Raw genomic sequence first — 27,167 nt, 5'->3', positions numbered from 1 at the left:
CTTCAAAACCAGAGACGTAGCAAATACATGTGCAACTTCAGGAATGACAAACTTCCTGAATAGTTTTGAAGATGTCTATTTCAGTCTTTCAGATTTAAAAGATGTGATTACGTAAATTAGTTATGTAACCAGAGGTAAGCACAATACTCATTAAAAATTCATATTAAAAATAAATGTAGCATAACAACAAAGCTGAGATTCTCAGCTTTTGGAATGTTCTTAACTGCTAGCCTTTATATGCCATCTTTAAAACTGTGTCATTACGCTTAAGATATACCTAAACAGTAATCTAAAGGCAATTATAGGCCTTTTTAATGGTCTCTCCCTTCAGTTAGGAGGTATTTTGTGTTGTCTGAGGATTAAAGCTGGCAGCCTCTTAACCCACAGGCAGCTACATGCATGGATTCCTCTTGGTCCCCATATGACATGATATGACCGTACCACCGCATACGCTTTAGCCACTGGGCGTATCAGCCAGCAGGTAGGATTACTGTACCTGGCAACTCTCCATTGGCCAGATCGCCTCCTGCGCTCCATTCACGCCCTTCACCATCCTTCTTGGCCTCAGATGCTGAATCCACGTCGAGCTGCTTCAGCTGCATAATGCAGTTAGTTAAAACCTAGTAATGAAATCAAAGGTTCGGTGAAGGAGAATTGCTCTGCATTTTGCAAATTATTCCAAAGTATTTTATGATGTGTAATATTTAAAGCAAGCTTGTTATAAAGAACCTACTTCAATTTCATTTTCCTTGTAGGCAAGTGCTTCTTCTATGTCCTTCTGAGACTTCTGATACAATTTGATCTGCTCACTGAGCTCAGTATGCCTCTCACTCCAACCTTCAGCTTCTTTTAGCAGCTGTATGAAGCACCAAGACAAGATGATTACTTGTTTTATTTTTAGTACAGGATATATGTAATTAAAGTCTATTCTGCTACCAGCTCTAGTGATAACTGATCACCACAGATCACAGATAAAGGGTAAACTTCACAGTTATCACACTCATCACTAGTCAATTGGTAGAACTGGATGCTGAGAATATTTTTGCAATTTATATTATTAGGTGATTTTACAAATTTGACATTTTCTCAGCTAATATCCCAACATCAGAACCAAACTGCTCACACGCTTCAAAATATGAGGAATTAATTGCAGTCCAGAGGTAATCAAACCACATTCCTTAAAAGGCCATCTACTTTATATATGGAGAAAGAAAACAGACAGATATTTACAATTATCTGTAAAAGAAGTCGTGATATTTCAGGCCTAAAGGGCCTCCCCATTTAGCTTCACTTCAGAATTGCTTTTTGGCAATTCTTTAGCATGACTTCCTTCAGTCCTGATCCTAAGCAACAATCTCCCAATCATGCAGTGACCACCACATCAGCACAGACTTTCTGTGAAGTTGCTGACAAAAACTGAATCACCGGAACTGGCAAAGCCTTCATACTGAAGACATGTGGCTCACCTGCACAAAAAGCCTGTGCAGGCAGGTGCAAGGGGTTTAAATTTTATCTTGATAATATGAAATGAGGAATTTTGACATGTTAAGAAAACGGAAACACACTGAAATTATACTCAGGAAAACTAGGAATAAAGCCCCGATTTTTTGTTCAGAAGAGAAACACAGTTGCCTGGCCTGGGCATAACTTACTTGCCCCTTGCTCTCTTTCAGCCTAGCATTCTCTTCCTGCACATGATGAAGTTCAGATTTCACCTTTTCTTCACTTAGTTTAGCTTCATTAAGGGCTATCTGCACCTACATATGAAAGAAAAAGGAACAAAAAGACAAAGTCAAACTGTAATGGAGCAAGAGCTATGTATTACCCAGCAATGGAAAAGAAAAAGGTATATATGCACAAACAACCTGGAATCTGCCAAGCTAGCATTTTCAATTACAACCTAAATACGAATTTTCCTGGTACAAGAACCTGTACCTGTGACTGGTAAGAGGATGTAGATAATGCTTTACCTCTGAAAGCTCTACAGAATGCACACTGATAGCCTCTTGAAGTTTCTCCAAGGACTTCTGGGTTTCGGAGATCTATATAAGAAAAAGATGAGCAGTGACTTTGTATTAGCCTGGTGCATGTCTTAGCCCGAATGTGTAATTACCTTAGCTGTATATTTTGGAAGCATAATAGGAAAGTCAAAACACCAACAAATTTCCATTTGGAGCACCCATTAGACTAGCAGCAACACAGCACTGCCTTATCAGCAAGGCAAGGAACAGAAACACACAGCACATTAGAATCGAATTCTCCCTGTGACTCTGCCTATCCGTGGCTGGGAAAGTTCCCTGTACACATGCACAGTCTAGAACGAAAGTACCACGTGCTGCTGTCATTAGCAACAACCTTTGATCAAAACACCAAAGAACTTGTTGGAGCTTACCATTACTACAGAAAATTAGGCTTTTTAAAAAAAGAAAAAAAAAAAGTACCACCTCTAGACAACAAGAATGACAGGCAGCTTAGAGATCTTCACACTTACTATAGAACTAGATGCTTCCTTTAAATACAAGAAAACGCCTCTTACCAACCTGAAACCTTCAGCCCATATTGTGTTAAGGAACTTCCTGGCTCTGGCTAGGAAGTATTAGACTAGCCCAAGACTTGAATACATCCGTTTGTGTGTAAAAGCACATAACCACACAAATTCATCAAGATCTTACAAAAAAAAAAAAAAAAACAACCAAACAACCCAAAACCCCAACCAACCAACCAACCACCATGCAATCAATAGATTCTCCCCCTTGAGCTTGGGATGAACTTGAAACTACATTTCAGTTCTCTTTTTCAGATGATTCATCTTATTTGCTCTACCTCTATCTGCTTACCCATCAGGTTGTGACCAGCTTTTAGGGCACATTAAGTTAAGGACAATATAAGACATTAGTGTGATTGCTCTTGCCTTGTTCTGTTTCTTCTCATTCTTTTTTCTCTCTGTTTCAAGCATTGTGTGCAGATTTTTTACTTTGTCATCTAGCTGACGATTTGCTTCTTCCAGTCCTTTGACAGTGTCCTAAAAAAAAAAAAAAAAAAAAAGAGAGACCAACTAAAGCAAGTTATTTTATTGATGTTTTTGCTTTCAGTACAGAGACAGCTAACTGTTTCTTACCTTAAGCCCTGCAGTTTCATCCGAGAGAACATCTTTTTGTTCTTGGGCCACTTTCACAGATTCCTTTGCTTCCTTTATCTAAGCACAGAAACAACCAAACAGAGCTGAGGAAATTGTCAACATAATATTCAGTAAGAATAGAAAATAAAAATATATTAGCTGTTGCATTGACTGTGTCATTAAACCAATAACAAAAAATTAGGAAGCAAAGGGACGTGAACCTAGAACAATACCTTTTGATCATATTCTGATATCTTTTCTAAAATTTCTGTTTTTTCTTGTAGCAGGTTTTTAATCTTTTCAGCAAGCTGCTTTTCAGTCACTAGGAAGAAAAAGAAAGCTTACAGTAACTGTACTTCATATCCTGGGGGGGGGGGGGGAGAGGAAGAGGAGGGGGGGAATCAGAGCTATCATTACTACCACTTTAGGGAACATTTTCAAGTAAGGACTAAAGCACAAATCAGGATAGTGTCAGTTCCCTGGCAGTCAGCCCTTTCTGCAGGAGTCTAAGCATCTCCAGCTTTCATTTAAAGTTAGGATTGAAAACGAGACAGTAAAAGCATTGAACACTGACACAAAGCATATAGCTTTTGCATCCACTTCACAGAAGCTGGTCAGAGAATGCACAGCAGAGCAGAGTAAGGTGCTGGCTACACACAGATGAGGTATGTTCAAGGGAAGAATTGGCAGTGAGGATGTCAGAGCAGTCTCAGTCCCTGTGACACTCAGGGAGATGTAACACCTTCCCTAACAACCACCTCCGCCTGCTGTATTGAAACTGAATGTTTGGTCAGCAAAGATAATAGGATGAAAGCTCTGAAAGACCTACTGGGAACAGAAAAGAGAGTGTCAGCTAGCAGACAGCATCAGTAAGCCTCAAGGAACTGCATGGCTTTCCAACAGACATTATTGCTCACAGACCTCAAAAGGGCTGTGACAGAGCAACTGTTCTTTAGGCACGCATTTGTTTCTCAACCTAAAAAGTTGCCAACCAACGCTCAGGATTCAACAAAAATCATTAACATACTTAAATTATTTTATTGCAAATTAATTTAAAGAAACATCCAATCGTCATTCTTTTTCAAGTCCTACACCACCCCCGTATTTGAACACCCCAAGCCCCATTTGCCTCACAGCAAATCCTGCAGCACACACAGGAAGCACTGGTTGTTCCAACTGCATCCCACAGGGTGCAATGGCAACTGCTACTCCTCCTTCCCCTCCCACAGGAGGGCTTTCAGGCCAGAGGATCCCCAGCCCTTCCTGCTTGGGGGAGAGGAGAGCCAACAAGCGACTGCTGAGGTACGAGATAGTTCTCAGCAGTTTAAGGGGGGCAGGAATCCCTGCATTAGCTTGGTCTCCCAATTTTACTACTGTGATGAAGAGTGGATAATAGATTTTATCTTTGGGATTCCAAATGCAATCTATTTCTTCATGCACTTTTGTCAATATTCCTCCATTTTAGATAAAGATTTTAATAACAACATGAATTTTATCACACTTGAAGAATACTTATTTGCTCTTAGCTTTGGTAGTTTCTATACAGTATTATACAGAAGAATATTAGGGGGGGAAGCAAAAAGGGGATTAGATCTGTGTTCTTTTTTTTTTTTTTTTTTTAAAAGGCGGGCTCCTAAGTAATTTCTACAACACTGATACTGATGTTTTTCCCCCTCCAATAATATTTATTTTGCAGCACAGAAATCTCCTTACGGATCCAAGACGGATTTTTTCAGCTCACCAATTCTGCATTAATTATATAGAAGGAAACTGCGGTATAACTACAATGAAATTAGAGAGGAATGACAGATAAGTAGCATGGTTTGTGAAGAGGAAACACGCAGAGTTCATGTGAAGACAATTCTTTCATATTTTTGTTTTGTATTCAATTATGAATTTCAGCAATTGCCCTACTTTGAGTTCTATTTCCTTTCCATTCAGCACACTTTAATTTTATATACTTGAAGCTGGAGAAATGCATTTGCAAAAAGCAATGTGCTAGCCACAGGAATATCTGCATATTTAGGTCTCCATTTAGAAGGTCTCTTTGCAACTGCACAGCAGGCAGTTTCAGGCTCCCCTCAATCCAAAAAGGCAAGAGGAACTAGCTACTGCTTTTTGTGAGAAGCCACAAGCAAAAGCAGATTCACTGCTAGTCAGAAAACCACCACTATACCAGTAAACCAATGGATCACATTTATGTTGAACAAGGTGGAGTTTTTCCTTGCCTTTTTCTTTAATTTGCAGGTGTGAGCTGCATTGTTTCTCCAAATCAAAGCATTATTGAAAGCAAAATTGAAATCCTCAGATTCAAGTAAGTATCATCTACCAGCCTAGCTTACCCCATAACCCCAGACTTAGCATTCTCCTTGAATGGGAGTGAAGATTGACACTTGGTCCTCTGAAACAATCTTCAAAACTTTTACATGCCTAAGCATCAAGTACACTGAAAAGCACAGAGAAACTTACCTTGATATATTCTACTCTTTACCTACAGAAGGAAAAAAAAAAAAGCTATAAAAGTGATAAGTGAAAAATTTTATTAATTTTTCCTATAGAAAAAAGTCACCGCTTACACGCGGATTAAAGAAGCATATGGAAAACACATCTATCGCTGCCAACAAGAGTGTTGAATAACGCTACAAACAACCTTAAGCTGTTTTCTAATAAAAGCTTCTAGGTTAATGCCCTGTCCTAGAGCCTTAGTAAATGTCTGTTACTCAGTCACTAAAAGATAGCAGTAACTGCCCACATCCAATTTGCAACAAAGAAAATGAAGCCATTTTGCATCAAACAACAGTCATGAACTTGCAAACACAAAAAACACTTGCATCCCAGTTCTGATCCATTTAAAGCAATGTAAGTTTACATGGCAGTTGCTCATTTCAAAACTAACACTATTAAAGAATTTCAGAAGCTTTCTTTCCATGCTGTTAAATTAGCACTATTTTGCATTTGAAACTGACCTAGTGTATTCAATGTCAAAACTAAGCAAGGAAAAAACTACCAGTGTTATTACAGATATTTAGTTTTAATGTGTATCTGTCAAGCAAAGACAAAGTATTCCACAGACTTCCAGAGCATATAATCACTGAACTGGACAGCTGTAAAATAAACTGGCCTATTTGATTTTCATCTATCAATTCCCAAGGAGATGCACTGCTATACTTGAGAGCTGGTGATGGCACTTTTCTTGCACAGAAAATTATCCATGTAGGAAAGAGGAGGACAAATGCAGAGTGAGGAAGGGGCTCTCCAGTGAGAATTAAGATCAGGTGTTTAGGTTTCTAAATGCGGCACCTACAAGCAACTGGACAATATGACCGGGAAGGATTAACTGCTTGTTTTGGAGATAGGCAGCAACAGGCTCAAGCACATGGAAGGCTTCTCATTTCAAAGATATGCTGACCCTTTCCCTCAGCCTTCTTGGTTTACATCATACCCCCTTATTTTGCTTTCAAAACTGCCCCTTACTAAAAAAATCTTCAATTAATAGCTTAAAGGAAACGCTTCTTAGCGTGAAGAAAACTACAACTTAGTTTAGCTATTAAGCCCAGCATTTAGTTCACATTAATGCTCTAAACAGAAAAAGCAAAACCGCAAAAGACTACACATTGCTTTGACCCCGGTAATGCTGAAACAGTGTAACCATACAAAAGACCGCTCAGTAAGTGAAGTATTAGCAGGCTTGCAAGCATGAAGTATACTCACTGAAAGGCAGGTTCTCCAGAAAATTATAGCAAGCGTGGCAAATCCCACTAAGGCAGTGATAATAACAGGCTCCCATGGAAGTCCATGGAAATCAGGCCCAGGACGAATTTCCTCGGGCAGGGTAGCAACCAACTGAAAACCAACAACATTGACAACTATGAATATGTTTCTATTAAATACTCAGGCAAAATAAGCAGTCTGCCAAATGCTTTTATTCCTCTCGTAAAACCAGAGAACCATCTAGAGCTTTCTTGCAGTTTTTCTCTAAACTGAAAACCGAAAATGAAGAAAACCACAAAGCGGCTTGATGCTTGCATTTCAACTCAAAAGTCTGAGTATCTGGAAGACACCTGACAGTAACAATCTGCTGGCAAAGAACAGCTACACCAAAATAAGCTGATACACACATTTTGTGTTACACAGCACTAGTAGTTATTCGAACTGTTTCCAAATAAAGCTATAAGGATGGAAAAATATAGAAAAAACACCCCCAGCTTTACATGTTGTTCATAACAATCCAGTCAAAACAGCTCAGATCTTTTCCCCGCCGTCACCATGGTCACAGGGTCATATGTCATGTGTCTTGTCATACGTCTCTCTGAAGGCCATAGAGCACCAACTGCCTGAAAAAGGTGTGAATACCTGGCACGGTTTACAGGGCTGATACAGACACAGCACTCGGAAAATAAGCTGTACAAGCCACACAGAAACCCCTGCCTTCTCCCCGGCCGCGACTGGCAGAAGCGTGAGATTAAAACGAGGGCACACACTTCCCCCTGCAAAGCCCAACCTAGGGGCGAGCTGGTGTCTTCGCAGGCCCCCTCTCCCCCCAAGCACCGGGGAGCGGCGGGAGGCCAGGCAGCGATCCCTGCCCGGATTGACGCCAGCAGACGCCTCCGCTCCCGCGGGATTGCCCCACATCGCGGGGCGGGGGCGAGGAAAAACAGCCCCTTCACGAAGGGAGCGGGGCAGGTGTACGGCGGGGGGACCCCCCTCAGGGAGGCGGAGCAACATCCGCCTCGGCCCGTCTCCCTCCGGGGGCGGGGGGGGGGGGGTGTCACTTGGGGCGCCGAGCCCTCCGGTTTGGACCGGCGGAGCCCCTCCGCCGCTTGTCACGGCCGCCCGCCCGCCGGCCGTTAACGGCTCCCAACGGCCGGCGACGCGGGGGGCGGCCCCGCCCAGCGCGCGCGACAACCCCCTCCCCCCCTCACCCCCCCTCCCCTCGCGCACCTGCAGCAGCCGCCGCGCCGGGGGCTCCCCGAGGCGCGCGCCGCCGCCCGCGGGGTCCATGGCGGCGCGAGCCAACTTCCAGGCACACGTCAGCCCAGAGTGACACCCCGCGCCCGCCCTTCCCACCGCCCCGGGCGCGCGTCATCGCCGCGCGCCGCCGCCGCCCGCATGCGCAGCCGCCCTCTCCGCCACTCACCCGCCGCAGGAGCTCCCGGGCCGCGGCCGCCGCTTCGCCGAGGGCTCCCGGTGAGGCGGCGCCCGCCTCCGCCCCGCGTCCTGCGGGCCGCCCGGCGCCCTCGTCGGGGTCTGGAGGGAGAGGGAGAGAGGCGTTACCCGACGGAGCGCCCGCGCCCGCCGTCGCCAGCAGGGCCTGCTGACAGGGGAGGGCTACAGGGGGGAGCCCGCTTCTAAACCCCCCCGCGGTTTCTGCGGCATCTCAAGCGAGATTTCAAACTCCGGTCCCCGGTTCTCCAGGGCATTGAAGAGAGAGGCAAAAGTCCCTAGAAAGGACAGTGATATTCCACAGGCTGCTTTAGAAAAGGTATGGCAGAGAGGGACGCAGATACAAAGTCACTTTGCCAAGCCTGCCTCAGACAGAGCACATACAACTCCTTCAGCAGCAAGTCAACAGCAAAGCACACACTCTTCAATTCCTAATCAATAAACCTACGTCTTCTGATGAGCTTACAGCACTGTTAGTACAGCGTAAGCTTTAAGCCATCTTTACTTCTACCCTGATCTGAAGCCTGCTACTCTGTCATCTCTCACTGCCACTGTTGCCATGAATTCAGGTTAGCAGATTCAAATAACCACCAGCCCAGCCTGTTGTTACATTGTGGAACAGTCTCTGTGACCAGCGGTTCTACAAGCATCTGCCCTGCTTCTTCTCAGCACTTCTAGCAGTCCTCATAGCAATTCCTAGCAAACGGCATTTAACCACCATTAAGGAAGGAATGGAAGATGGTCTAGAATACAACTGGGCATCCGACTGCTAACCACATAAGTAATCCACCAGCCATTTAAAATTCATTAGGTATCTTTGCATTCAACCTAGAGTTTCCCTCAGAACTCAGAAGCTGCTCAAAAGTGCTTGGCTATGGGGATGGTACAGTACCTCAGTAGCGTACAAAAGCTAAGCGAGATGTGCCTGATTTTTTTCTAAACGTTCAGTGAAGACAGATTTATTAAGCATAATCAGAGGTGAATGCAGAACAGCAAAGCTGAGCTTAGCACCGAGAATGGAGTCAAAGGTAGTTTCATGCCCAAACAGAGCTGGGGAAGATGACGGTAACAGGATCCCTCCTTGGCATAATCATAGAATCATAGAATCATTGAGGTTGGAAAAGACCTCTAAGATCATCGAGTCCAACCATCAACCCAACACCACCATGCCCACTAAACCATGTCCCTAAGTGCCTCATCTACACGTCTTTTAAATACGTCCAGGGATGGGGACTCAACCACTTCCCTGGGCAGCCTGTTCCAATGTTTAACCACTCTTTCAGTAAAGAAATTTTTCCTCACATCCAATCTGAACCTCCCCTGGCGCAACTTGAGGCCATTTCCTCTCGTCCTATCGCTTGTTACTTGGGAGAAGAGACCGACCCCCACCTCGCTACAACCTCCTTTCAGGTAGTTATAGAAAGCGATGAGGTCTCCCCTCAGCCTCCTTTTCTCCAGGCTAAACAACCCCAGTTCCCTCAGCCGCTCCTCAGAAGACTTGTTCTCCAGACCCCTCACCAGCCTCGTTGCCCTTCTCTGGACACACTCCAGCACCTCAGTGTCCTTCTTGTAGTGAGGGGCCCAAAACTGAACACAGTATTCGAGGTGCGGCCTCACCAGGGCCGAGTACAGGGGCACGATCACTTCCCTACTCCTGCTGGCCACACTATTTCTGATACAGGCCAGGATGCCATTGGCCTTCTTGGCCGCCTGGGCACACTGCCGGCTCATGTTCAGCCGGCTGTCGACCAGCACCCCCAGGTCCTTTTCCGCCAGGCAGCTTTCCAGCCGCTCTTCCCCAAGCCTGTAGCGCTGCATGGGGTTGTTGTGGCCGAAGTGCAGGACCCGGCACTTGTCCTTGTTGAACCTCATACAGTTGGCCTGGGCCCATCGATCCAGCCTGTCCAGGTCCCTCTGCAATGACGAGTTGGCACAGGTCAGCACACTTGCTCCAGAGGGAGAAGGCCTCAGCAGAACAGAGTCAAACATTTCTCCTACTCCAACAAACACCTTAGCAAGAAATTACTGAACTGCTTGAGGGAAGCTACACTCCATCTTTCCTGGAAAGTAATACAGCCCAGAGTCACAGGTTAAAAAGAGCGAGAAGAGAGCGCACATGATTCTATAGCCTAATGGTTAGACTGTCAGTCCCCCTGCAAGGAGGAGGAAGCCTGGGCTGATGGTATGCTTCTAGTGATTTCTGCTCTTTATCCACTACCACCTGACTATGACACTTACAGAAGAACTTTTCTTATTTCTATAGTGCAAAAAGGCAGTAGAAACACCTCCCTGCTGAGATGAGTGGTAATGATACAATACTGCCACTAGAGGGACTGTCACAGATTAGTGAAAGCCATTAGGATTACAGCAAAACACAATGAAAATATTAGTAAAAACCTTGGTATTTGCCTAAAAAAACATTCAACCATGCTCCTCTTTAAGAGCAAAAGAACAAAATAACCCAATCCCAAAAGGTTACCTGCAGCAATATCTTCCCTGGTACTCTGTCCTGGGGAAGTATCTGACCCAGAGGAAGTATCTTCCAGCAGCGATCCTCTTTCACTATCATACCCTTCTTCGGCTTCTCTATTATCCAAGAAGTTGGCCTCTTCGTGCTCAGGTGGAACATTAACAGTGCTCTCCTTCTCCTCAGTAGGCTGTTCTGGCCTCTTATCTTCAAGCTGCTGAAATTCCTGATTGCTCTCATCAATGGCATTTGGGTTTCTGATGGAAACTCTGTCATATTCAGCCTCTTTTGCACCATCTGTGACAGAGAGGGAGACGTGAATTAAGCACTGAGCTAATGTGTATTTCTCACCCACAGCTCTCTGCAGTGAAATACTGCATTTGACAAAGCTTTCTTGACACTTTTTAAACACTTCAGCTTGTGTATTGCTTCCAATATATTCTCAATCAACTTTCAGTAACATCTAATTAAATGTTTATATGGAATTTATGCAAGGTATCAACCACTGACCTTGCAATGACATATTGCAAAGTGAAATATTTTCATCGTTCGTGACTTTATCAGAAATCACATACTTAACATGTACTACTGTAAAAGGAGCCTTGCTAAGAGCGTATCTTACCGCCTTGCACATTAATTAGAAAAAAACGCAAGTTTGCAGGAGACTCTACCTCTGGTTCATCCCCTGTCAAAAGATCTGTTTGTTCAATATTTCTCCTTATGCACTCTTTTATGAATGTGGGCAAAAATATGATGATAGGGACACCTGAGATTTTAGGTGCATGGAGTTACTGCCTGAACTTTACATTAATCACTGGATCTCGCATAATTAGATGCTAGCTAGTTCAGAAAAAAAGACTGCTCTAAACCCTCCAGAAAATTCAGCACATTGGTATATGTGAATCCCTATTTCTTGAGAGGAGGAGGTATAGACATGACCTGAATGGCTCCTTCTAGCCATATCCATGCATGGATCCTGCTTATCTTACACAGAACCTGGCCCATAAGAACAGACATGCTGAGCTCAACATTTTCTCTCAGGATTTGTCCCTGGGCCACCCATCACAATGCCAAAAATATGCATTAAAAATAAGCGAAATCCCAGCAGATTCCACAGGGCCTCTTTCAATTCTGCTCCCTCACCCTCTTCTTAAAGCTTCTCTGGGTTACATAGTGTTGTCTGGGATAGGGTTTTACTTCTGTTTCATCTATTTATTAACTGGTTTAACATCCTACCTTGAACGTGCAGCCGATCATCTTCCTGTTCTGGAATAGACGCGAGTGGGACACTCTCACTAGCAGACGAGTATTTACTCCTTAAAGAATATATTAATTCTTGAATATCATCCATCAGTGCGCTCTCCTCATCATACAAATCCATTTCTTTCACCACCTCCTCTTTATTTTCTGCCACTCTGGAATCCAGAACTTTTCCTACAACTTCCATAATGTTTGATTCTGAAAACTCAAGTATCTGGTCCAAAGCTTTTTCTATATCTTCGTTATTATGGCTTGCCTTCTGAGCAAGCTCCATCTCTACCTTCATGTCGTGAAACATGGCTTCTATCCTAACCACGTGTTGAAGCCCAAGGTACTTTTGTAGACGCATTACACGCTTTTCATCAAGAAAGTCTCTCATTATTGTGAGCCGCTTCACAGACTCACTGAAGTCTGTTACAGTGTCATTTGTGGCTGCTGAGCTGTCAGCAGGGCTGGGGAAATGCGCAGATTGCTGGTGGTCATTTCTTGTATGCTCTAAATTTTGCACGTCTTTTGAGTCTTTCTGTGAAATGCCCTCTGGGAGATGATCTTTCCTTTGGTTAAAGTCATTGTTTTCTTCCGTGTCAGGAGATTGGAAATTATGTTCTTCCACAGCTGATGGTTCCTCAGCTTCAGAAGACTCCTCATCATCTTCCATGACACGTTCCATCTCATCCAATTTAGCATCTTCACTCACTGGTACGTCAACCTCTTTGTTCCCAGTCTCGCTTGCATCTTGCATGCTGATCATTTTTTTAGCCTCCTCAGAAAATGAGTTTGTTTCCTCCCATGTTTCATAAGTAGGATTTTCAGTTCCCGAAACAGCTTCACTTAGTACCTCTAATTCAGAGTTTGTCCTTTTAATGTTCAGTGTATCACCCTGTACATTTGCAGCCCTTGCTTGCGACAGCTTTGCACTTGCAGCATTCTCATCTTCCAGTAGCTCTTCCTCTACTTGTTTCAGGTCAGGGTCGTCTTCATCATCTGGCTCTTCAGATTGCAATTCTGGTCTTAGTGTTCTTTCTTTGGCTAAATTTGTGCCAAGATTTCGGTCTGAGTCTGCAGCCTCAGTACGAGCAGTTCCTTGCCGAGTAAGATTCTCTGTATTAGTATTCTGTGTAGTGCTTTTTGATTTTTCTTCAGGGGAACTTTTCTCAATGCTTTCTTCAAATGCTGTCATCTTGCCAAGATATCCTGAAAGCTCTTCTTTCACATCTGCCTCTGAATACTCAGTTTCATTTTCCCATGGCCTAGGTTGCTCGACAGCTCCTCTATGGCTTGGGTCTCCCTCCCCTGCAGGGGTTTCTTTCATGTTTCTCCTTTTTATTTCAGGTTCTTCGTTAAGAGAGGTGGTTTTTTGATTTTCATGATCGGTCTCCCCTGTTTGTTTCAAATCTTCTTCATGTCTTAGAAGTTCTTTCTCCACAGTGGGCATTCCATGCTCCAGTTTCTCTTTCAAGAGGTCAGTATCTCCTAAGTCACTTTGAGGTGCATTTTTTACCTCTTCCACTGGGTTGGCTGGAACATCAACAGAAGGCTTGTTCTCAGCTCTTCCTTTCTCCTTTGTTTCCTCCCATAACTTCTTGTGCTTTAAATCACTTTCCAAGACCTCTTCCAAGGTGTCATCCTCAAACTTTTTCTCATCTTTCTCTATTTGAGCAAGCAGCACTCTTTCTGGACTTTTGTTGATATCACCAACAGGTGGTTTTAAAGCACCTTCCTTGCTTTTAACAAATGATTTGGACTCCAGATCATCTCCTGGACTAGGCAAAACATAAGGATCAGGCACAGCTGTACCCTTCAGCTCTTCAGTATGTGACTCGGTTCCATCAACCGTGTGCTGCTCCTGAAACTGTTCAGTTTTGTTTGTTTCTTCTTTTGAACCCAGATCACCTGCATCTACAGGTTCCTTTCTAAGGAGTTCTTTGGAGAGATCCTCAGGTTGAGTTGTTGCTGGTACTTCTCTTTTACTAATTAGCATCACCTCATCCTGTTTCTCTTTTGTTTGTTTAGATTCGGACCTGTCCACACTTATACTGTTACCTGACTTCTTGCTCTTACTGAAGGCATCCTGAAGAATTAATGCATCTGAATCAGGTTCTTCCTCATTGTCTCTTTGGTTATTTAGCTCTGTAGCACCCATTGCATCTTCAGCAGGTTCATGATTTTGTGACTCAATGTCATCGGTTTCATCATCTCCTAAATCTGCTGGGGATGTAATTTCTTCTTCTGCCGTAAAAGACAGCAAAGGGATTTCTTCAGACTGATCTGCAAAGTCCGGCTCCTCCTCTGCATCATGAGCATTAATGCTCAAGTCTTCATTAAAATCATCTTCCAGCGATGTAACAAGGCGGGTCACTTCATCATCTGATACCACAGCATCAGCAGTTGAACCAAATTCTGTTTTCAAGTTCACAGAGAGCTCTCTGTTTAAAAGTGTATAGGCATTGACTTCTTCATTCTCTTTGTCAAGTTGACCGGTTTCACCCTGAGGAATACTAGTGTTTTTGGTATTTTCACTTTCTAGCCCTTTTAGTTTCCCATGTAGCATTCCTTTCAAGTGCTCATGTGCAATATGATCTCCCTGAGAGTTTTCTTCGTGACTGTGGACACTGGAGTCTCCCCCAGTATTTTCAGTTCCTTCTGTAAGAGAACTGTCTACTTCCTCTGTCGTGATGAGGACTATCTCGTCATCTTCTATGCTTAGCTCAAGATTGTCTGTCTCCAAAGCATCAAGGGACTTTACTGTATCGAGCTGTTCAATCTCCTCATCCCTTTCAATTCCTTCAGCTGGTTTTGTCCCTGGATCACTTGATTCAGTTTCCCCTTCATTTGCTATTGTCTCTTGCAATGACTTCAAAAGCTCATCCACATTATAATTGTCAAAATCGTCCCTTCCGCCATCAAAGCAAACAAAGTCTGTTTCCTGAAATGAAAAACAATATGTAGTCACAAATATTATTTTCTTTATTACAGTGATGAGACCAAATCCATTTGGTTGGTTAGAGAGAGATGCAGCAGCAAAGTAAATTATATTAATCGTGCAGAATTAACTCCTTGAGTCCTTAACCAAAACCCTCTCTGAAATCAGTGGAAGTATTGCCCAAGGACTCTTAAAAACCTAAATAGAAAGCTCATGGGTTAGCCCCGCCAAAGATCTCCTAGTAAGGAACAAACTGGAAGTCAGCAATGGAGTTGACAGTATTAAAATTTACTCATCACGTACATCACATACAAGTCTATTGCTGAATGCCAGCGAGGAGAAGGAAACAAGCATCACTAAGCTTGTTTGTCCCTTTTAGCTGGTCTCTCCTCAAATGACCAAGTCCTCCAAGCAGGAGCTGCTTGTCACAGAATTTCTGAAAAATAAATGAAACAGCAGTGCAAGCCACTGAATATGATTTCCTAAGGGTCTGAAGCTGCATCCACAGACAAGCCTTACTCACAGAACTCTGGAGTTACTAGCTATTAGTGCATGAAAGCCATTTATGTGTGTAAGGGTTGAAGGACCAATTCTAGAATCAAAGGCCTAACAGTGTATCAGATTTTGTTTGTTTCTGATAATACTTTAAACTTCTAAAGTTTGGGAAAAGAAAGAATTCTGAATACATACTAAACAGCCTACATGTGAGCCAGCTAGCAGCATTTCTAGAGCTCAATCCAAACAGATTTTGTTAGAAGAAAACCAGAATATTCAAGAAAAGAAAGATCAATGCCCACATTTTGGGCTGATGCTTACACACCCATCCACATACATATCCGCACAAACATTCCACCCCCTGACACATATGTGCATCTCTGCACATATGTAGCTGCTTACCAACAAAAGGTAACTAAGGATCACTGATATTCCCATTCTCCTCCTCAGGGATTTTATTGAATGCCGAGGTAAGAAACAGTAAGCAGCCCAATTAAAAAATAACAAATAAGACTTACATCTGTTGGTAACTCTAGCTCCTCATTGGAATAATTATGATTTATTTCAAGTAAATCCTTTGGAAAATATCCAAAATCACTTCCAACCTGCCAGAAAACAAACACAAGCAAACAAAAAGCAGTAAAGAAGCTTTTGAAATCATGTGACTATGTTAAAATCCTAATTACAGACACTAGTAACAAACACGTCGAACTCACTCTCAAGTATTTCTAGATGAAGTTTAACACAGTGAATAAGAGAAAAAGATTAGCAATGCCTTGTTTATGCAAGAGTTTTCATTGAGGTTTTACACTTACATTCCACACCACCTTTGTGAAGTCGCTGAGTTTTACTGTTTGTGTTTTAAAGCCTGACTTACAACAAATTATTAGGAGAGCTGGGAGTGAAGCCGAAGCATTCTGGCTCACGTGCTTTAACTGCTATTGTGCACTCTCACTGCCACTACATATGCCTCAAGTATTTTCTCAAGTAGCAAGCAGAAGAGGATCTTTGGCTAGTAAGATTTACATCCATGCACAATATTATAGCCTGAAATACACTCACTTCGTAGCTTAAGGGAAAAAAAAAATTCTTAAAGCAGATTTTAGGAAAACGCAAAATTGTACCTGAGGAAATAATCTATTTTAAAACCTGTGTGGAAAATATACCCCCTCTGCAAATGCATTGTTGCTCTTCAGTGACTAATACAAGCAAAAATCAGTTGCAGATGGCTATTTTCAAGCAAGTCAACGCGCTAAGCCAAGACAAACAGTGGAAGACAAGAATCTCTCTTATCACTCACCGGATAAGATCTGCACAGTAATGCTCTCACTTGAGAGTTCTGACAACAGCTGTCAAGAAGCCAATATTAATAGCATGCTATCACTGCGCAGATTAGATAATCCAGGCAATTAGAGCCAGGTGGACACGCCTAGAAAGGTACAGAGTTCCTAGACAACCAAAATATCCGGGGGAATAAAAAGCGTTGGTCATTTCCTCAATGTTTTGTTACAGGAGGAAGACAACAATTGCCAATTTTCTTGAAAAGTTTATTTGGGAAGAGCACTCAGTTAAAGATCAAATTAAAAAGGAAGCCAATTATGTCAAAATGGTTAGGAGTATATAGATATATGTATCGTTACATTGATATCACTGGAATAGGCTCACCTGACCTGAAGTTTTCTGGATTTACAATGGCATTAAAAAAAAAAAAAAAGGAAAATTGTATCCAGTAAATAATATGTACTAATACCTTTTTTTGTTTGTTATGCAAGCAAAGTAAGCACTGATACATTATGGGGCTTCCTTTTTTAACTATTTCACATTCAAATCTTACCTTCCATAGTTGAGATCTCTACAGTTAGTTATACATATATAAAGAAATAGGTCTATTACCTCCCCACCTTTTGTACACAGAGATACTCTCTTATGGAAAAGAGACAATGTATGCAGGTTTCTTATTGGGAATTATTGGGAATGGGGCATGAAACTAGACAAGTCAAATCTAGACAAGCACAAGCTTGTCCTTGTGCGGTATACTACAGTTCTATTCTAAATTGGCCTGTTTCTCTCTACAAACTTCTATTCCAGTTTTAAATGATCTTTCTGAAAACAAAAGCCAAAGCTTCAAAGTAGCCTCTTTACAGACTCATCTCCGTGACTACCATTATAATTAGGCATCACAATTTGAAACTCATTTAGTGTAATCCAAGCTGCTGACCATACAAGTCCTCCGCAGTGACCCAGTTTGCCACTTATGTGGTTTACGAGCCATACGGGATCTGCATGCCCAAAATTTCATCTGCTCCTCTCCCTACAAGTCCTCTCTTGTAAGGGAAAAAATGCCCCATTGTGCAAATAAAGGAAACATTCTTCATTCTCTACAGATACGACAGAGGAAAGGCATTATGAATGCCAAGTAAATACGGGAGAAAGAAGTGCATCCTTCAGTTCCACTCCCTTCCCAGCTAAAATGCTGTGGGTGGACAAAACACATAGCTGTGCGTACAGCATCTGTTCCCACCAGTGCCCACGTGTGGCAGCCAGCTGCGGCAGATTCACTGACCACCACCAACCAAGAAACCGGCTTCCCACACCACCTACCTCAGTGACAGAAAACGGACAGCTGGGAAACAAAATGTTCAAATGTTCTTAATCTTAAAGCCCACATCCCTAAAGCACAGGCATCACAGGTACCTAAAACTGCAGAACATCGGTCAAAGAAGGGAGTTGGTTTGGTCTGCCCTTTCTGAACGCCGGCATTGTTAAGAAAACACAGAAACAATAGGAACAAATTCCCTGATCCTCTGGGTCCTCCAGACATACTCTGTCTTACCTTAAGTTTACCCCACCTGTCTTCCTTTCTACTACCCTATGTATAAGATTTGAAAACAAACCAAAAAATAACCAACCACCCAAAACCACATGATCTGCAGCCAAGTCCATTTCTTGTAATATGAGGTCAGAAATAGTTTTCTCAGCCTTGAATCAAAGGAATAAAATTCAGCCTTTTGCTGCAAGATAAAATAAAAATCTTCTGCAGCAAGAACTTAAAGTGTCTTTGCTAAAATGTATTGTTAAAAAGCAGCAGCTTTTACCTTAATTATCTGAAGCAGTTTTGGAGTTCTGGACCCTGCTAAAGATGAGGGCAGAGCGCAGGAGAAACGCATAGGAGGAAAGTCTACATAACACAACTTGGCAGTGTAAACGATGTGAGGTGGGTGCTGAAGAAGAGACTAGTTTTAGAGCAGGACAGGGTGCATTGGACAATGAGAGTACCAGATGTGCTCCACCTTTCAGCTTTGGGAAAAAAATCAAGTATTTTCCTGGAACTACGGTATTTGTGGAATTCGTAACATAAAATCACTATTAAATAACGGTCATAGAATAGTGTCCAAGCATTTGGTTTTGCTTTGTTGATGAGGTTTAGACAGCTCTGCTAAAAACTGCATGCCGTATAATGTATAGAATATATATTATAGCTGGGTTCCAGAATTTTTTCACATGCAAAATACTCACTGAGCTCAATAGGAGTTCTGCAAGCAATAAAGTATACAAGACTGGGATCATAAAACAGAGAATCTATTTTGTTAAAATACAGCATGTTTGCTGGCACGGGGGGGGAGCGGAATCAACAATGGTTTGAAAAGGGCGGAGTGAATTAGAAAAGCAAAGGCAAATAAAGCCCAGACCCAACTGCTATAGATTTTTCAGCCTTGGTGAAAGGCTCCTTTCTTATCAGATCATCTCCCTTCAGGTCAAAAATACTATTGAATTTCTCATGGCTCCTCAAAATCGATTTCAGGATTAGAGCCTGTATTTACAACTTGTTTGAAATAAGCCCCAGGTTGCAGTAGTTGAAGCTTCTCATACACACATTCCCCTAACCTCTGTCCCCCTCTAAAGATCAGAATACCAGTTATCCCTTGATGTCATAGTTTCCATTATGCCCTAATAAATACTTTCCCCAAAAACTTTGGGGAACCGAAAAAGGCAGTAGGGTAGATGCACGAGATCAAATGACATACACGAGCACACATGAAGTCACGCGATGAGATCCCAAAAGGGCTGCGGCAGAAGGTAACATGCCTTCCGTTGGAATTTGTTTGAACGCAGACCTCACTAGGTAGCCTGTTTTTAATTAGCAAGCAACAGCCTCCCCCTAGCTCCAAGACTGCACACAGCAGGCACGGCTGGTCTGCATAAATCAAGTTGCCCAGCCAAATCTGGCAGGGGAAGTCACGTTGCATGAGAGAGACCCCAGAGCTATCTGCAAGCCAGGGACAGGGTCAGACGTGCCAGTGCCCTGCTCAACATGCAAGGGCAGGCACCTCTGACCCCGCTGCAGCGTTTGCAAACTGGTTGTTGCAGTATGACGATTAATGCAGAAGCAGTCAATCAAACTGAGGAAAAAAGAAATAAGGATTATAGCCACCAACTGAAAGGAATTAGTCTGTCATCACTGCCCTAAAAGGAACACAGAAAATAGTATAACACAATTTAAAAATGACAACAAATAAAACGGAGCTTTGCGATTCTTTTAGATCTGCCAACTTCAGCTTTTACTTGTTAAACTCAAAGCAAACATCCTTTTAATTTGGAGTTAAACACCTAACTGTTGCATGAGCTTCCTATCAGTGAATAGTTAAACTGCGTATTAACTCAGCAATTACCTTAAACCTGCTGTCTGATCTTGCAGCGTGCATCACACCTTGTTAGAAGATGCAAAATTGGCCCCACATTGCTACTCCGCGTCTCAAGAACTGGCAGCCCTGGAAACCTATACCAGCTAATTAACAGGATTATTTATGGTACAGTACGTGTCAGAAGGGAATTACCAGCACGATACAATTATAAACTCTTCTTTAACCACGTGCTGCAGTTTTCTGCTCTCTTCTGTATCATTCTAATTGGATTCGGCTCCTGCTGAGAGCTTGGCTGTCCACACCCAGCCTGAACAGGTTAGAGAAAGTGATACATCCTGCTTTTCACTAAACCACTAGTCCCACAGTCAACACCCAGGTGTGGCTTCGAGCAGCCTAGACCACTGTCGCAGGCAATTGTCTATCCCTTGTAGAAGACCAGAGTAAGAAAGGAGGTTGGAGTAAATAATTCGGACACAAAAGGGTATGTAGGGGAGGGGGCAACAGAGACTAGGTCTAAGCATCTCCAGACTGCCAGCACTTTCAGGGGAAGTCCACAAAAACTGCTCTTCCTCCAGGGTATCAGTTCTGCTTCTGTCAGGCAAATAAGGTGTTTATCATGAAAGCCGAGAGGAGTTTTCTATGAAATCTGCAAGTATGGGGACCATCCTTTCCCATTAACCCTCTCTTGATTGCCCAAAGAAGACAACGACTCAGGCAAGGCCACTACTCTGCAAGCTGCTACAATGTGTAGCTAAAGCTGAGAGGCAGACCTTTTAAAAATCTAATTTACCTTAATCCTTTTTAGTTTTACTACTTTTTTGTCCTCTAATTCTGCATGCAGCTTACTTGAAAAGGGGAAGACAGCAGCTGAATATTAGGAAGAGAAACGTGATTAAAACATGTACATGGAACGATTTTTAGCAGGATTACACAGAGCGCAGGATGAGACCACATCAGGGTAAACACAAGCGCGGGCTTAAGCCTCCCTAGACGGGAAGGGAGGCTCAGCTTCCAGGCAGGCTCATGGGCCACGGCTTACAGTGCTGCAATGGGAGGTTTTCAACACAAAGGCAGTTTTCTAACCGTTTTTAGCACACATTAGCATTACCCATTTTTCGCAGCGCTTGATGCCTTAGGTTTGATCAAACCGCATCCCATTTCACACTGGTCTCAAGACAAAATGGCATTCATTATGTTAGTTAGCTATGTTCAAAACCCTAAGTGTTCTTCTACGAGGCAAAAGGAAGGAAAGAAGATTACCGACAGGAAGCCCCAAGAAGAGCAAACAGAACAAATGCTTTACAGTACTTACACTTCCAGCCCAGAGCTCGGTTGATTTTCCTATTAGTTTGTAATATACGTACACCGCTTCTCCCTTCTTAAAATTTACAAAGCGACAATCTGGACCTTTAAAATCCTGCGTTGCCTTCCCTCGGCACATTAACACTGTCCGAAGAGAACAAAAAGAAGAGTATTACTTCAAAAATAATAATAAAACAGTTTCACAAAAGGGGTCTTTGCTAAGTGGCAGAAAACAGGACCTCCCCGCACGCGCCGGTTTCCTATTTTCCAGATTGGGTCAAGAGATAAGAGCTTAACTGAAAGTATATCTAAAATAAGAGATTATTTTAAAAAAATGCAAGCTCACCGATCAAGAAAAGCGTTTGACAAAGCACTTGAGAATTACATTTCAGCAGTGCACTATGAAGCTAATTACTAATATTAAATTAGACGGGCTGAAAGATGACATCTGTGTCCTAGTGAATCAGCCCTAAAATTATTCAACGCATAAACAACACCCAAGAGCGCGTTCATTACAAGAGGGTTTTGCAGGGGGAGGGGGGAAAAAAAAAAAAAAAAAAAAAAAAAGAAGGAGCTGTGGGGATCCGAAAACTTGGTGAAAAGGCGAGGAACGACGCGGGTCGGCGCCGCGTGTCCATTTTCCCGATTCTCCCCAGTTTCCGTGCCAAAGCCAGGGGGCTTTGGGAAATGCCCCCGTCAGGCACGCGACGTTTGCATCTTTTCCCGTAAGAACTTCCCGGGGGCGGGGGCGGCCTCCCGGCCGTGCCGAGCGCCGGGGACCGGCCGGCGACCGCCCGCTCCCCGCCGGGCGCTCCCGGGCCGGGGTCCCCCGCCACCCCCAGCCCCCCCCCCCCCGGGGCGCGGCGCGTCCCCGCCGCCCTCGCTCACTGCTGCACTCCGGGTCGGCGCAGCGCTTGCGCTCGGCGAAGCGGCGGCCCAGGTCGGGCCCGGCGGCGGCGCAGAGGAGGGAGGGCGGCGGGGGCAGGAGCAGCAGCAGGGCGAGGAGCAGCCGGGGGTCCGGCGGCGGCGGGGCTGCGGCCATGTTGGCGGGCGCCGGCGGCGGGGAGGGAGCAGACACGTCAGCAGCGCCGGCGGGAGGGCGATGTGGCGGGGGAGGGACCGGCCCGGCCCCGCCGCCACGGCGGGAGGAGGGCAGCGCCCGGACCCTCCCTCCCTCCCGGCGGCATCCCGGTCCCGCGGGGACGGGACCCCCGGCCGGGCAAGAGTCCGGCTCTTTTTCAGGCTCTCTCCCAGCAGAGGGGCTCTCCCCGCCCTGGAGGGGTGAGAGGGAAGGTCCTTCCCCTTGTTTGTGCTTATTAAGGGCGGTTTTCTCTAGCAGAGGATCGCTGAAGTAACAAGAATAGCCCAGCGGTCTGACCAGGGTGCAGAAAAGGTGTAACTGCCCCCGTGCACCCCCTCCTCCCCCCCAAGGGTAAGGATGCAACAGATCCAAACATCCATCTCGCTGTTCTCCCTCCTGCCCCACCGAGAAGTGCACATCTCCACCGAGCAAGCACATCATCTGCCCCTCCTGAGAGCTTGAGGTTAAACCTGCGGTAACACGGGCGTGTGACCTCGCTCACCCCGTAGTCTCACTGAGGAAAGTGCAGGCAAATGAAGGGTTGCACGCCTGACTGCCGAAAACGCAGGATCCCCAACAGGCCTATGCTTGCCCTTCCGTACCTTCAGCTTCCACTTGCTGCTACATTTTAACTACAAATGTTTGCAAACCAAAAGATGTGCTACTTACACCCCTGCCCGCACTTTTTTATTAGCTCTTCTTTACATCCATCACATTTATATTGTTCTACATCTAAATGTATTATAATGTGTATAATCACATTATTATACATCTAAAATGGTAGAATAACAGCAGAAGTCACAATGGTCACACACAGGAGAAAAATGAACAAAACTTCTTCTCCTCCCTCTTTTTCAGACCCGTGTTACTTGTTCAGCACAGCGCCCGGCTGGACAAAGAGAATAAAAGATGCAGCCAAGAAGGGATAGGTAACATCAGAGTCTTCTTGCTGGTTTATCAAATGGCCGAATTTTTTTTTTTTTCCCACTTTCCAAAGAGCAAATTCTGAAGCCACTCCCAAAATGAACAGGCCCTTGGCAGAAGTGATAGTCAAGGTGAAGGATTCTGCTTTTTTGTGCACGTCAAAGAACAACTCTGGACAGCTGAGTGGGTTTTTTTTTTTAAGAGCCCTTTTACATGATATATCACAAGAGTTAGCAATCACCATTGCTAACTGCGTAAGAGGCACTGCTTGTGTTATTATCATATCCTCATGATTATTGATTTTTGCTCTACATTCTCTCATTTCCACAGGGCCCGAGATCCAAGCTTAGTTGCTGCCACGTAATCTCTGAAAAATATGTAAGCATTTCATTTTCAGCCCCCATCTAGAGCCGTTTAATATTTTAATCACATTATGGAAATACATCAAGGCAGAAAGAGGTATCTTCCTCAGTGCTGCAACGAACAGCTTTGGCACCTCTTTGCCAAACGCGCCTTGGACATCCTGCCATCTTACAGCCCGGTCCATCCTGAGATTAAGGAAACATCCACACACTACAGGAATGCAACAATTCATTCACCCAGTGCCCACACATGTTCCCTAGCGCAGTATTGCGGCTGTAGCACACAGTATTGCTGACAGCCCCCCTGGAATTTTGTTGACATTTTTGTATTTTGCATCCTGTAAAATGAGGTGATAACCTGTTTGCCATTCCTCATATCGGCTGATAAAAAGCTCTAAGAAAGCCTAAATCATAAAATTTAGAGGTGAATTTTATCACAATTTACAATATGGAAGTAAATATATTCAAGTCACGTTTTATGATGACTGTACAAATGAAAGACAAGTAATTTTTCCCTTGACATTAACATTTCTTGTAGCTTAATTCCCAGCCTGATCTTTAGGTCCACCTGCTTGTGAAGACAGAGCTGTTTGGTGATTTCCCATCAGTACAAGGTTACCAAGCTTATCTTTATTAAAAGACCAAGATAAAAGGTAATGGTGTCTGTGGTCATAAAGGCAAGGGCAAGAAAGGGAGATGTGAAGAGAAACAAGACCACATACTTCTTGCGTAAGTCATTGGCTTTATTGTGCAATAACGAGTAGCTGGCAGTCGATACGTATACACGAGTTTACCACTGCAACCATCCAGCATTCCCTACGATTTCAAGTATTTCATAGTAATAATGTACCCACAGCTTTCCTCAATGTGTGACATAAAAGAGAAATATTTCACTTTGTTCAATTTATACATTTCAGACAAAATTTCCTTCAGTCTTCAACCCCAATCTTGGTAACAGACGTATTCAACTGTAAGAGCAGTCCCACCGTACATGAGGAATCTAACATTTTGTATGTGTCTACAGTTACAAAGCAGTTCTCCCATCTCTCCTGCACTAAAGGATCTACTAAAGCAACTAATGCCCATTAACAAGATCAGTTGGCTAAGTTTACGTAAGAATCAGCAAAGACTCTCACTCGTGTATGACACAGGAAGATAAAAATAACAAGCCAAATGTGAATGTCCTTCTAAGCAAACCTGAGAACTTTAAGAAATAAAGTGGGGTAAGCTGGATAGTGAAATCAGGGTACTGACTTAACAAAAGATCAGAAACTTTGTAGGAAGTGACACCATGCTTGGGGAACACCAATGATCAATGAGACACTCATACAAGGTACAAATTATAAAGGACAAAGAAGATGACACTGTTAAAGAAGTGGTGCTATATAACAGTTTATCGTCAAGTTAGTCAAGTAAGTTAACTATCAATTAATAATATAGAATACTTATGAACTGAAATGCTGGTCATATATTGGAAGAACACAGGATTAAAAAAAAAAGTAAAGGGAGACTTCTGCTATCCCCACATAGATTTATTAAATGTCATATTAAGGTATGATACTGAGGTTAAACGTTTAGACGCTACAAACAACTGTTCTGCCTTGTACTATTCCCTTGACACTCGTTATTGATCACAGTTGAGCCAGGATACTGGATTACATGAACCTTTAATCTGAGCCAGTTTATTATTTACTCACCCTCACATGGCAGAGCTGTTCTGAAAAAAACCTGTAAATTCTTACTCAGAAAACTGGACTTTACACATACCAAAAACACTCCATGGCAAAGTCAGTTGCCAAAAGTGGTTTAAAGAAACAAGTTCCAGCACAAATCTGTACAAACCAGATTCTGCGGTTGAGGCAGACAGATTTCTAGAATCTAGGTCCTCTGCAGGAGCACAGGCAATATTATTGCTCTACAATGCACAAGATTTTGATTCGGAATCCTTTTCTTCTGTAGAACATGATGTTCTAAATTACAAACTAACAGAAAAGTACCAATACAGCTAATGGAAAAAGTGACAACAGGATTTAGTTAAGTATCACTTTTAGAGTAACGGTTGCATTAGTTACGGTTCTAGTAATGCTCCGATTGTGCTATGTGTGGCATCAAACAACTCTGCCACGCTACTGAATGCACCCAGCTAACCTCCCATGCTCCTCCTGATCCCTCCTGCTTCGCCCTTTGCTAGCATTTCTCACTTCCCCACTTCCACTTGCAGATGAAAGCCAGCACGCCTCGCCTACGACAACCGCGCAGGCTTAGGAGCCGGCTCCCGGGCAGCCTGCCACACTTCCCCGGCAGGGGCTCAGAAAGCTTCCAGCCCCTCTGCTACCCACTGCGCTGGCAGCACCGTGACAACTGTAGAATCATAGAACCATTGAGGTTGGAAAAGACCTCTAAGATCATCGAGTCCAACCGTCAACCCAACACCACCACCCACTAAACCATGTCCCTAAGTGCCTCATCTACATGTCTTTTAAATACCTCCAGGGATGGTGACTCAACCACTTCCCTGGGCAGCCTGTTCCAATGCTTAACCACTCTTTCAGTAAAGAAATTTTTCCTCACGTACCCCCAGAGCTCACATAATCCTTACATCCTGCTGCCCTCAGCCCTGCCCCAGCTGACAGCTGCAGAGAAATCCATATTCTCCATTAATTCTCCATTAATTTCGGGTGGAAGCCAGCCCAGCTTTGTCAGCCGCTCGGTTCACCACCTAACCCGAGAGCGCCCAACCAGCCAGTCAGCCCGGCCGCACGCCCGCTGGCGCCAGGGGCTCCCCCGAGGCCTGTACCGCTTCCTGCCCAACCCAGCCCCCGGAGCCCGCAGCCAAGGGGCGCTGAGCACCGGGGGCGAACGACACCTTTTTTAAGGCTAAAGCCAAGGGCGAAGAGGCGGGGGCACCGCAGCAGCGGCCCCCTCCGTCCCCGCGGCCGGCGGGACCGGCCTGGCCCACCGCGGCCACCGGGCCCGCCGCTCGCGGGCTCTCCCGCTCGCGTGACGCCGCCGCGCAGGCGCGCGGGGAAAAGGGCTTTTTTCCCCATCATGGCGACGGCGTTGCCCGGCTTCCCCAGCGCGCATGCGCAAGGGCCGTTGTTGTTCCCCCTTCCCCCGTTCCATCATGGCGGCAGTCGCGCCGTGTTTCTCAGGACGCATGCGCCTCCCGGGAGCGCCGCGCCGGTGGCGCACGCGCGCTGCGAGCCCGGCCGTTCGCCAGCGTGAGGGGCCGGTGGCTGCTAAACCGAGTTCCGGCTAAGCCCGCTAGGGCGCCTCTTTCACGGGACGGCCGGGTGCCGGCGTCCGGCTTGGCTGGGTTAGCTTGGAGCGGCCGGAGGCTCGTGGGGTCTCCCCGCAGCGAGGTCGCCCTCCCCCCCCCCCCCCAGGCTCAAAGAGGGCCGGTGCCCGCTGCCCGGGCGGGGAGGCGGT

At 44.5% G+C, this 27,167-nt stretch overlaps 1 protein-coding gene across 3 annotated transcripts in view; it reads right to left on the bottom strand.

Annotated features, from left to right (window-relative positions):
• MIA3 (MIA SH3 domain ER export factor 3) overlaps nucleotides 1-22,413 on the bottom strand; it is a 28,968-nt gene extending 6,555 nt beyond the window's left edge. For 2 of the 3 annotated variants that reach the window (XM_076334619.1, XM_076334620.1), the window contains exons 1-15: nucleotides 22,260-22,413; nucleotides 21,382-21,515; nucleotides 15,945-16,031; nucleotides 11,985-14,934; nucleotides 10,761-11,045; nucleotides 8,256-8,365; nucleotides 6,830-6,961; nucleotides 5,588-5,609; nucleotides 3,352-3,440; nucleotides 3,119-3,196; nucleotides 2,912-3,022; nucleotides 1,971-2,042; nucleotides 1,653-1,757; nucleotides 734-856; nucleotides 497-620 (exon numbers count right to left, since the gene is read on the bottom strand). In XM_076334619.1, coding sequence (XP_076190734.1) covers nucleotides 497-620; nucleotides 734-856; nucleotides 1,653-1,757; nucleotides 1,971-2,042; nucleotides 2,912-3,022; nucleotides 3,119-3,196; nucleotides 3,352-3,440; nucleotides 5,588-5,609; nucleotides 6,830-6,961; nucleotides 8,256-8,365; nucleotides 10,761-11,045; nucleotides 11,985-14,934; nucleotides 15,945-16,031; nucleotides 21,382-21,515; nucleotides 22,260-22,413 — 4,576 coding nt within the window. Of the gene's footprint in view, nucleotides 1-496; nucleotides 621-733; nucleotides 857-1,652; nucleotides 1,758-1,970; nucleotides 2,043-2,911; nucleotides 3,023-3,118; nucleotides 3,197-3,351; nucleotides 3,441-5,587; nucleotides 5,610-6,829; nucleotides 6,962-8,255; nucleotides 8,366-10,760; nucleotides 11,046-11,984; nucleotides 14,935-15,944; nucleotides 16,032-21,381; nucleotides 21,516-21,717; nucleotides 21,908-22,259 lie in introns of those variants that run through there. The other variant, XM_076334621.1, reaches the window with a different exon arrangement.
• Between the last annotated feature and the right edge of the window lie 4,754 nt (nucleotides 22,414-27,167).

The sequence above is a fragment of the Aptenodytes patagonicus genome, chromosome 3, assembly GCF_965638725.1.
Source record: "Aptenodytes patagonicus chromosome 3, bAptPat1.pri.cur, whole genome shotgun sequence".
NCBI classification, from domain to species: domain Eukaryota; kingdom Metazoa; phylum Chordata; class Aves; order Sphenisciformes; family Spheniscidae; genus Aptenodytes; species Aptenodytes patagonicus.
This window is presented reverse-complemented; position numbering and strand designations above follow the sequence as displayed.